Raw genomic sequence first — 12666 nt, 5'->3', positions numbered from 1 at the left:
ATGAGCGGTTGAGGTTAAAAAGCCTATAAATAGTACATTTTTTTTAGAAAATAACTGATCATTTCGCTAGATACGACCCTTCTTCCTCAGCTGGGATCATTTAGAGCCCTTTGAAGCTGCATTTAAACTGCATTTTGGAAGTTCAAGCTTGTGGGCACCATCGAAGTCCACTATATGGAGAAAAATCCTGAAATGTTTTCCTCAAGAAACATAATTTCTTTACAACTGAAGAAAAAAAGACATGAACATCTTGGATGACAAGGGGGTGAGTAAATGATCTGTAAATTTTTGTTCTGGACGTGAACTTTTCGTTTAAGGGTAAGTTAAAATTTGAAGGTAATTAAGTTCATTTCTGTCAGTGCTGTGAACTAACCACTGCACGGAATGTGAAAACTAGGGCTGGGTAAAAATATTGAATTCTCGATTTTAATCGATTCTGATTTTTAAGAAACGATTTTGATTCTTAAACCCCAATAATTGGTTAGTCCAGACTACTTTCAGTTAATGAAAGGAACATTCTAGTGCGCATCCCATCCAACAATAAGCTTTTTGCTTTGTTCCTTTTTTTTTTTTTTTTTTGGTATGAAACAAAGTGTCATTAAATTCTGTTCATTTTATTGCAGCATACCATTTTGTCACTGTTTAATGTGGAATGACAGATCTAGAAAAATGAACTCTACAGAGAAGCATTTTGCTAAATATTTTCTCCATAACATATTAATTAATTTTCTTCAACATTTATTTAGTGCTTGAATAAATCATTCAAGTTTTTATGACAGCCACCATTTAAATGTTTATGTTTCAAAAAATGAATTAGAGTAGAAATATAATTATGCAGTTGTAAAGTTTGTTATTATAAAATCTTCATTGCGTGTAATTTAAGTGTTTGTATACAAATCGGTTCAATTTAACTTTCAGTACTATATTAATATAGTACCAACTGACTCTATTGCATATTTTACTGCATTAATTGAGAGATTTTTTTCCTGGAGAAAATTTGCCATGTACTGGACCTGATTTATATCAAAAAAATAATCAATATCGAATCGAATCAAATCGGAATCAAATCGCAAGCTTGTGAATAGAAATTGAATCAAATTGTGAAATTTGTGTCAATACCCATCCCTAATGAAGACTTTAAAAATTTTGGGAGTCTAAACCAGTAAAAGTACCACAACAAAAACACATTCAACAAAATACTGTCTAATCATCAATATCGACAAAATTCCAAAAAATATTGAGATATAATGTTTTGTACACCGTACTTGACAGCCCCTGGTTAGCATCTGCTTTTGTTGTATGAATAGAGCAGCTTTGACATTCTGCTAAATATCTCCTTTTGTGTTCTATAGAAGAAGCCATAAAGATATAAAAAGAGCAAAATGTCTGCAAATATGCTCTGTCTTTCCCTGTTTACCACTGGACATTGACTCTGGTTCACCACAAAATCAAGGCGATGTCCTGTCCCAAAGAAAAATGTGTTGTGGAGTGAAATGAGTCTAGTATTACCATGGCAAACCTACAGTTTCTGCTTTCAAGGCATCTTCATATCCAAACAAAAAGTACATGATTTCATTTTCAGAACATATTATGAACATTTAGGCATTTTGTATCTAATTAAATATTTACAGACTGTACAGTATGGATATAATTACAGTAAAGGACTTTTTCTATGTGGTGTTTGGTTTATTCTTGAAAGTGTGCTTATGTTTTGTGGCGTCTTTAAAGTGTGTTTATTATCTTGAGGAAGTGCAGGGGCTTTGAAATCTTATAAGGGAGTTCACTAAAAATACACACCAGTGGAGTTTGTTGCCAGGGTAGCGACGTGTCCCCAACTGCCTGCAAAAGCGCACCTCTGTCCTGTTCACGGTTCACCAGGGCAAAGCCGCAAGACAAACAGTTTTTTCCCCTATGCTCCCTGCAAAAGTGCATGGCTGGCAGTCTGGTTAAATCAGCTGTTATCGCCAGTCAACAATAAGATTCTGTGGATGGATTAACTGATGTATCTGACGTCAAACCGCTGTCAAGTTGTAACCGATCCAGGCTCTGCTTTTTTCTGCTTGTCATAAAAATAAGGTGTTTCATCTTCTGTTGTTGTTGTTGATGTACTTTTTAACGTATCAGATTACGAACATTTTAAGGAGTAAGTTTCTGCTGTGTGTGTGACCAATAGTATAGAATGACAGTCTAAATTGCAGTGGATTAAAAAAAAAAATATTTTAATTTTTTTTTACTGGCAGCCATGTCAATGAATGTCAGAGATACAGATAAAAAAAATATTTAAAAAATGTTTAAAATATATGTGCAAGTTCTTGGAATGTAATCTTTGTGTTCATGATAAATGATAAATGTGTTGTGTAAACGAAGTAAAAAGTAATATATTTTCTTTACACTTTAAATGGGTGATATTAATTAGTAGTAATGTATAAAGTTTTATATATATTATTTATATTTTAATTCTACATGTATACTTTTCTGACCTATCATATGTGACCCTGGACCACAAAAGTAGCACAGGTATATTTGTAGCAATAGCCAAAAATACATTGTATGGGTCAAAATGATCGATTTTCCTTTTATGCCAAAAATCATTAGGATATTAAGTAAAGATCATGTTCCATAAAGATATTTTGTATATTTCCAACTGTAAATATATTTTTTGATTAGTAATATGCATTGCTAAGAACTTCATTTGGACAACTTTAAATGCAATTTTCTTAATATTTAGTTTTTTAGCACCTTTAAATTCTATTTTCAAATAGTTGTATCCAATTTCGAAAAATTGACCCTTATGACTGGTTTCGTGGACCGGGGAAAAAAAATCATTTGATTTATTCTATTTTTATTGCTTTCAAAGTAATACTAACAAAATAAAACAATAAATGATAGCATGTCATTGACCCAACGTCTTCAGCAGTGCAGATGAGTTTCTGACAAGTTTTGAATGGCCAACATTCATACATTATATTTTTTTTTAAATATGAAAATAATAGGCATTTAATTGCTTTTTCAGATTTCACCATGAGTGAGGAGACTGAGGTGTGGGCGTAGCTGTTCAGTGGAGCAAGAAGCAAGATATCACAAGCACATCATTCACACTCCCAAAAAATAGACGATGGGTGAATTCGAAGATGAGAAGATCCAGACAGGACGGCTATTTGAGAACTTTGTTCAGGCCACTGACTGTAAAAGTACCCTGCAAGCCTTCAATATTATGTGCAGTTACCTGGAGCTTGACCCTCTGGAGCACACCACCTTCTACAGCAGCCTGAAGAGCGCTGTGACATGCTGGAAAGCCAAAGCCCTTTGGAGTAAGCTGGATAAGAGAGCCAGCAACAAAGAGTACAAGAAAGGCAAAGCCTGTGAGGGCATTAAGGTAAGCTTGCAAAATGCCAAGACAATAACAATACTGGAATTTGTTATGATGTTTAAATGAGCTGGCAAACTTTTGTTGAGATCTTTATAAACCAAACATTGAAGTGGTTTATAGATTCCATCTCAGATTTGCTCTGAATTTGAGCTATGACTTTTGTATGCTATGACATCATTATATGACATCATGGACACATGTTGTTCGTTAGATGAGTGCGTTCTGGCTCTTTTGTTGTAGTTTATTTGTGGTGTGATGAGGCAAACATCTACCGTTGCTCATGCTATAGCACATAAGTTATGCTGCGCCATTTGTGCACTGATAATGAATGAGTTTGTGTGGATTTCTTAGAACAAATGGCACATAAATCTTCACCAGACCCCACGCCCAAATATGCTTACCATATACTTTGTAAAGGGCAGTATATCAAATGAGTAATATGTGACCCTTGACCACAAAACCAGTCTTAAGTAGCATGGGTATATTTGTAGCAATAGCCAAAAATACATTGTATGGGTCAAAATTATTGCTTTTTCTTTTATGCCAAAAAACATTAGGATATTGAGTAAAGATCATGTTCCATGAAGATATTTTGTACATTTCCTTAGTATTATGCATTTCTAAGAACTTCATTTTAACTTTGAAGGCGATTTTCTCAATATTTTGATTTTTCGCACTCTTTCCAGATTTTCCAGATTTTTAAATAGTTGTATCTCAGCCAAATATTGTCCTATCCTAACAAACCATCATAACAAACCAAAGCATATTTATTCAGCTGTCAGATGATGTATAGGTTTCAATCTCAAAAAATTGACCCTTATTACTGGTTTTGTGCTCACATATGTGCAAATAGCATGATTGCTTACAGATACTTTACTCTTTTATGCCATTCTTAAAAAAAACTTCTTCTTTATTGGCATCTGCAATTTCATGAAGAACCTTTAAGATCCTTGGAAAATCTCCACAAAATTTCACAAAAGGTTCTTTATAGTGGTTCTTTAAAGTTCATTGAAAGGTTCTTACGCCATCCCAAAATTTTGCTCATTAATCACGCACTCTCATGTCGTTCCAAACCCGTTAAAGCTTTGTTCGTCTTCAGAACACAATTTAAGATATTTTGGATGAAAACTGCCTGCCAGGTAAATAATACTGTCAAGACCCAGAAAAGTGTGGAAGACAATGCAGAATAGTCCATCTGCCATCAGTGGTTCAATCTGAATTTTTTGAAGCGACGAGAATACTTTTTGTATGCAAAGAAAAAAAAAAAAACAATCTTATTCAACAATTCGTCTCCTCCACGTCAGCGTAGTGCCATTTTGTACGCCGGATACGGTGTTTTCGTTCAAATCAAAATGTAAATATACATAGAAAACGTGTTCGTGTGGCACGGCTGACACAGCGTACGCAGTTTGCGTCCAGCAGATACTCTCCAAAATGGCGCTACGCTGAAGCGGAGAAGACTAATTGTTGACTAAAATCGTTATTTTTTTTCTTTGCGTACAAAAAGTATTCTCGTCGCTTCATAAAATTCTGATTGAACCACGGATGGCAGATGGACGTTTTTGACGATGTCTTTAATAGTTTTCTGGGTCTTTATCTGGCAGTCAATGGAACAGTTACAAGCCTCCCGGTTTTCATTCAAAATATCTTAAATTGTGTTCCGAAGACGAACAAAGCTTTTATGGGTTTGGAATGGCAAGGGGTACGTTATTAGTGACACAGTGTTTATTTTGGGGTGGAGTAACCCTTTAACTTATGGTCAGCTATTCTTTTTAATAGTTAACTTAAACTTTTTCAGGTCATCAGTTATTAAAACTCACTAAATATTGGTCACAGACATGGAGATTTACTTAAAATTTCACCACCAGCTGTTTACTCACTAAAAACTCCCACAGTGTTTTCAAGCCAAATTCAAGTCTTATTTTGACATTACAGAGTGATTGTATCCGAGTATGTGAGTTATTTACTTATTTTTTAAAATTAGTCTTCCCATTATATATCCCCTTTATATTGTTCATTCAGACTGATAACACACACAAACACAAGAGGCGGGATTTATCATATGAACCAATCACAGCCGAACATAACCAGTCATATCCAATCATATCACAATGGAGGCATTGCCTCCTCTCACATGCTTTTCCCCCATTCATTCTCAGTTATCCCCCACCAAACTCACAGCATGCTTTAGGGGGTCTGTTAAAACTCGGGCTCAGGGGAGGCGAGAGAGATGTGGACTCTCGCTGTAACTTTACCTGCAGATGTCAAAAACAAGTAATTTATACAATATTGTATTTTGTAATATTGGCATTGTTTTATTTTTATACTACAGTTTTTTTTCGCATCCAATATTTTGAGGGGGCACTGCCTCCCTTGCCTCCTCATAGGAAACACCCCTAGTTCTTGCATATCAAGCACACACGCTTCAGCTTATGTTTGCCATATTAATGTATTCTACATGTGCATTGATCTCTGTTAATATGTGAATAAAAGCTAAATAAATCTGTTAATTTTATAAAATGCAATTTTTTTTATCAGAAGACTTCATATGGATTACTTTTACAATGCTGTTCAGTTTTTGAATGCTTTTGATGGATGGACAAAAATAATGATTGCATGGATGCATGGATTTGTCTTTTGAAGATAAACAGATGTCTTTGGAATGACATTTAGGTGAATAAACGATGACAGAATTTCATTTTTGGGTGAACTATCCTTTTAAATTTAGTCATAACATCTCTATGCATAGCTGCAGATCATTTTTCATGCGTTTCGTACATTAAATGTACTTGACTCTTGAGATTATTTATCAAAAAGAAAGTACAAATTCCTGTACAACTCCGTAACATGTCTCTAAGGGTCCTTGATATCTAAAAGCCTGTCTTGGGATCAGTGTGATGAGTTGCACTCATCATAACACTCTTCCAGAGACAGCATCACTCAGCAGATATGATTATTTTAGAAGATCAGACTCCTGACTTGTTCATTATGAGAACTTTCCCCTTCACACACGCTTGCACGCACACACGCTTTAAAAGACTGCATGGAATCAAGCTCAGCTTATTGTTAGTGAGTGTTTCAAGTGTTTCAAAGAGAGTATAGTTTAACAAGTTCACTTAATATGAGCAATAAACGGCCCACTAGCGTTTCTGATGTGAAGGAGCGTAATTATGCAGCTCTTTTTAGAGTGCAATTTACCTCTTTGTAATAAAGATGGTAATTATATACAGTAGTCCTGACGAAGAGCTGTTCCGCACACTTTAATCAAAGCCAGAACAGTGCTGACTAATGGCAGTGTTTCAGACAAGCCAGGTATGCTATAAGTGCAAAATGGCTCATAGGAGTATTTAAATAGTCATTTTAATCATCGGACCCTTACTATTTTTAGGTTTTTTAACACAAGGCCGACTTTCTGAATTGCTGAAACAGACAAAGCAAAGCAGCAGAGAGTGTCTTCACTCTGGAAGCCAATTTTCAAATGGCTTACTTAGTTAATTTTGCACATAAATCTGGCATAGGATAGGTGTTTTAACATCCTGATGAATAACAGACCATCTGCCCCTTCATCCTGTTGTGACTTGAGTTGAGTTGGGAAAAAAAGGTGTGGTTTAGGAAGAGTGACACGATATCACTGCTCACCAGTCTCCAACTGTCTGCCAGATTCACAGTCTGTCCAGGATATGAGCTCATTCTCTCTTTATCAAACAGTGGGACAGCTCAACTGCCTGTTTTATTGTTTTATACTGGCTTTATTACCATTGCAGAGAGCTCAAAGGCTTAATCTGAAAGTTTGGACATTCATTGCCAACAAGATATGTGAAAATAATTTTAACATTAGATTCTAGAGTAAAAACTACAATATTGTGAAAAATTATTGCAATTTAAAATAAATGTTTTTTTTTAAATACAATTTAAAATGTATTTATTTTTGTGATGCAAAGCTGAATTTTTAGCATCATTACTCCGTGCCACATGACCCTTTAGAAATCATTCTAATATGCTGATTTGGTGGGAAAGAAACATTACTTATTATTAATAATGCTAAACACTAATGTTAAACGGCTATGCTGCTTAATATATTTGTGAAAACTTTCGGAAAACATTCAGATTCTTTGATAAAAAGAAAGTTCGACTAAATGGCATTCAGAAAAGAAAGTTCAAAAGAACAGCATTTAATTGAAATAAAAATATTTTGTAATAATGTAAAGTAACCATCCATTACAACTATCATATTTGATGAAAAAACTGACCCCAAAGTATATATATTAGCATTTATTAATGTTAATAATTGTTGTCTGATGAAATATAAATAAAAAAAATCTTTGTAAAATTTGCTTCTAAATCATCTTTTTGGAATTGATCTGTTTCCTGGAATGACTCTTAAATGGAGTCATTGGGCAGCAGTTAAATAAAGTTGACACAAAAAGTGTGTTTTAAATTCTTCTCATAAATTTTTGGGCTGTTTTTCAGGGGTGGTGTAGTGGTTTCACCACCGGATTTTGTGGTAAATACTTGGAGCCGTTCCTCAGTCTGAGCAGTGTGAGCTCCTGACCCAGACTCTGTGTGCTCATGCGAAGAGGCACTGTTTTCCACATTGGGAAAGTCAAGTTCTTCTCTTTGTGTATGTTTGAGCTTGTGTGCAGTCTGCTAGACATATGCTTACAGCTGTGATTTTGTCATGATTACTTGGACAATGTAAACAAATCATACAGTGGCATTATGTGCTAACACTCATTACCAGGAGTTTTGTTCCATTACACTAGAGGTATCAGCCATTTCTGTCAGCCTGCCTGTTTTATTCCCATACAGCTCTGAATGCTTGTGAGTCTGGGTTGCTCTCCTGGTGGTCTGCTTCAGTCCATCGAGCAGCTTTCTCTAGTGGTGTGATGTCTAATTGAGCAAACTGCTCAAGCAAACTGTGATCACATTGTGTGCTAGAAGCAGGATGCGTATGTGTGTCTGGGTTTAAGTTATTGGTCCCGCAGTGAGGTGGTCTCTGTTCCACTGGGCTTTGTGTAAAGTGACTGTTGGTTCAACACATACCGTGGCTTTCACCAGGAAGTCTCATCTGGCAGGTCATGCCGCTAGTTCCTTTCCTACAGACTTTTCCATGAGATAAAAGAGGCTGAACCAGCCTGAAGTGTCAGTGGTGTGATGGGATTTTGTAGCTGACATTGGCCTGTATACTGATTGGCTGGACTTTAAAAAGAGGACACAGTGAGAAGATTTTTTTATTGCTCTGAGGTTGTTCTTACATAGCTTAGGGAATTTGATGTTCTCAGTTATAATTAATTTTAGTATAATATTTGTCTCAGATTTGTCTAATAGAATTTATTGACAAACTGTAAGGGTATATTTTATATTGAGTGTTTAAATGTTGAGTTCATATTAAAATCTCAGACTTTTGATTGTAGATTTTGTTGGTATGGCATATCTGAGAACAACTTGAGACATTATTGAGATCTTCTGAAACTCTGGTGGAGACAGATATTGCTAGCTTTTTTTCTCAAGTGAAAAAAAAATCTGACAAACAGGAGGTATTAGACTTCATTTGTTCTCAGTTTGATTTTATTACTTAAAAAAAAAAAAAAAAAAAAAAAAAAAACTGATTTCATTACAATAAGAAGTTATTTTTCTTTACTATGGGCAACCAAAAAGTGTTTGATGTTGAGCACCCACTGATGGGCAGGAAACAGATCCTTGCTGACTCAACAGGAAACTTCACCTCTGGACTACTGTTCTGCTCGGTTTAAGGGTGGGGTTGGGCAGAAACAAAAGAGTTATCATTGTGTTCATATCTGCTCTGACTGATGGAGCATTTCATTAGTCTGTGGGGATGGTAAATCTTTTCCCTGGAGTGGTTGCGTGGCTCTCTGTCTTTTCTGAATAGGCTGCCTTTGTTCATTCTCTGCGGCTTTTAGTTAAGGTAAAGTCAAACAGAAACTGTGCACCTGGCCTGTCAGTCTGTGCTGGTGGTAACTGGTCCATCCAGTGTAATCAAAAGCAGTGGTGCAGAGACAGACCTGTCCAGACAGTGCAGCGGCCACCTGCGTCTGCCAGCCTCATACCTGCAGCACTGATGAATAACAGATCTCCCCTCAGGCATTTAATACTTGCTTGTTTTCTTTGTATGCATTCCACAACCACAATACTTTCTCCATTACTGCTACGCACCACTACTGATACTTTCAGTCCCGTTATCCACACTCCTGTTGATGCTAGCAATCTTATTATTTCAAATACACAATTTCCGTTTGATTTTTTTCAACTTTGTTACTCATAAATGCACAACCCTGATATTCACACATACTTTTGTTGACACTTGCAATCTTGTAATTCAAATACACAATTTTCATTTATTCTTTCAACCCTGTTACTCACAAATGCACAAAACACTCCTATTGATACTTTTAATTTTGTTGCTTGAAAATACAGAGTTGCTGTTGATATTTTCAACTCTGTTACTCCCTGTTATTCACAAATATACAAACACAATTTTGTTGATACTTGCAATCTTGTTACTGCAGATACACAATTTCTATTGCTTCTTTCAACCCTTTTGCAATTATTTTATTTCAAATACAGAATTTCTGTTGATTCATTCAACCCTGTAACTCACAAATGCACAAAACACTCCAACATATATTTTTCCAACATATATAGTTACTTAAAAATACACAATTGCTATAGATTTTTTTTCTAACTCCGTTACTTAAAATGCACACAGAGTCTGCCATGCTGTTACTTCAGATACAGAATTTCTATTGATTTGTTCAACCCTGTTACTCATAAATGCACAAAAACACTCCTACTGATACTTTTGAGGGCTGAGGGCAGTTGTGGCCTAATGGTTAGAGAGTTGGACTTGTAACCCAAAGATCACAGATTTGAGTCTTGATACCGTAGGAATCAAGTATTTTCCATCAATACCATGACTGAGGTGAGAACCTTAAGCAAATCACCGAACCCGCAACTGCTCCCCGCACACCGCAGCAGACTGCTTTGGGTGTGTATGTGTGTTTGTTCACTATTCTCTGTTGTGTGTGTGTGTACTTGGATGGGTGAAATACAGAGCACAAATTCCAAGTATGGGATACCATACTTGGCCACACATCATGTCCTTCCCTTTCATTCCTTTTTCTTGTAGTCTGTTGATTTTTCCACTCCGTTACTCAAAATACACACAGTCTATATTAATACTTTCAACCCTGTTATTCACAAATACACTGTTGTTGATACCTGTAATCTTGTTACTTAAAAATACACAATTTCTAATGATACTCTGTTACTCAAAAATGCACACACACAGACCTACTGAAATATTCAACCCTTTTATTCAAAAATACACAAAATATACATTTTGTAGACTCCTTTTGATACTGTTAACCCTGTTACACAACAGTACACACACATTCCTATTGGCACTGTCAGCCCTGTTATTAACACACAAATATATTCAACAGGGTTGAAACTTACACACGCACACATACAAAGCACGGACTAAATCTTTGTCTTATGTTTTATGAAATTAAAGTTAAAGGCCTGACATTATCTGTGCTTCTAGCAGACTGAGATCTGTAAATAGCCACAACAGACAGTGCCAGGGACAACTATCCACACAGACACTGAGGTCTACATAAACATGATAAGGTCCAGAATCAGGAGGGGCTGAAACCTGAGCGTATAACAATATTGATCACAGCACAGGCTGAAAAGCTTTGCTGTACACACACTGTGACAGGAAGCGCTAGCTGCCCTTACTGCTGCTTCCTTTTTTTGAGGTCAATTAACCATTCCGAAGTTGACTGTGTGTGCGGGAAATCTAAGGAGGGGTAGGAAATGAATAGGTCAAGTAGAAAAAAGGTACAGTGTACCATCTGGACTGAAAATGAGCTAAAGCTTTACATGATGTGAGTCCAAGACGTGGCTCTCTTCTGTGACTCAAGAATATATTTGTGCGGAGATCATCTCTCCACATAAAAAGTGATCTCTCATCACTAAACCAGAGAGGATGAAGTCATACCCACAGCAGGCATTCTCAGACATGTCCCAGAACCTGACGTCAAGCCTGTAGCATGAATCATGCCTTTGATATGACAGGACTGTAATTATGATTAAATGCTGAGGAAATCACACACGCGCCTCCAGTTATTGACACCGGTCGTGATGTGGTGTTTGGATAAACATGTGCATTAGTGCTTCATTTTCTTTGAGCTTGTCTGCTAAGATTTTTTGCTTTCAAGGATACTTCCTCAAAGAGTGGGCAAGAGCTGTTTGCTCACCGCAGAGTACAATAGGCTCCTTAAATTTCAATAAAGAAATACACACAAGGCATTATAAAGTGCACAGAGGTCCTAGAGAGGAGATGTCTTAGACATCTGTATTCCCTTCTTTTGTATATATCTATGGAATTTAAAAAGCAACGAAGACAAAAGCGCCACCCATTTGTTCTGTACTTTGTTTTTTGAATGAAAATAGTGACCTTGGTGAAATTGCCCTGCTGATTATCTCAATTTCTGACTAACTTTCAGTGCTTGATAATTGGAGGGGGCCCCTGCGGCTTGAGGACCGCCATCGAATTAGCTTTCCTCGGGGCCAAAGTGGTGGTGATAGAGAAGAGAGACACATTCTCCAGGAACAACGTCCTACATCTCTGGCCCTACACCATTCATGACCTCAGGGCCTTAGGAGCCAAGAAGTTCTATGGAAAGTTCTGTGCTGGAGCAATAGACCACATTAGTAAGTTCTGAAACATGTTATTCTCTGTTCATTTAATCATATTATAAGCAACCTATCATAACTTCCTTGTTTAAGGCAGCAATCATTTTTTACTTCTCCTTTTTATTTTTAGATAGTCCTTCATTTATCTATATATTCAGTATATGTGACCTTTGCTGTGTTTATCAAAATCTACACTGTAGACCCTAATAAGTAAATCATTTGAGAAAACTTATTCCCTCATAATGGTTATTTTAGGTAACTAAAACTATGAGCATATTTGTTAATTAAAATAAAGATAAAATAAAAATAATTTAGCAATTGGCAGCTAATTTAAATATATTTAAATAAATATATAAACCTAAAATTATTAAGCGGAATGAAAAATAAATAACTTAAACTGAGATAAAAATAAATTAAACCATAAATAAATAAATAAATGACAGCGCATCACATTCTTAGAAATAATTTCTAGAAGTTAAACAAAATGCAAACTAAAAAATATATCAAATAAAAGCTAAATCAACATATTAATAAAAACTATAAAAATATATAAATAATACTAAAATAACACTGTC

At 35.8% G+C, this 12666-nt stretch overlaps 1 protein-coding gene across 25 annotated transcripts in view; it reads left to right on the top strand.

Annotated features, from left to right (window-relative positions):
• The window catches only part of mical2a (microtubule associated monooxygenase, calponin and LIM domain containing 2a), a 75624-nt gene that overhangs the window by 15208 nt on the left and 47750 nt on the right, over positions 1-12666 (top strand). For all 25 annotated transcript variants that reach the window (XR_007828064.1, XR_007828069.1, XR_007828070.1 and 22 more), the window contains exons 2-3: positions 3014-3376; positions 11902-12109. Coding sequence is in view for 20 of the 25 variants with exons in the window: in XM_051114594.1 (XP_050970551.1) it covers positions 3116-3376; positions 11902-12109 (469 nt within the window). In the remaining 5 variants the exon portion in view is untranslated. The remainder of the gene's footprint in view (positions 1-3013; positions 3377-11901; positions 12110-12666) is intronic.

The sequence above is a fragment of the Labeo rohita genome, chromosome 7 (assembly GCF_022985175.1).
Source record: "Labeo rohita strain BAU-BD-2019 chromosome 7, IGBB_LRoh.1.0, whole genome shotgun sequence".
NCBI lineage: Eukaryota > Metazoa > Chordata > Actinopteri > Cypriniformes > Cyprinidae > Labeo > Labeo rohita.
The sequence above is the reverse complement of the archived record's forward strand: the minus strand, read 5'-3'. Positions and strand labels throughout refer to the sequence as shown.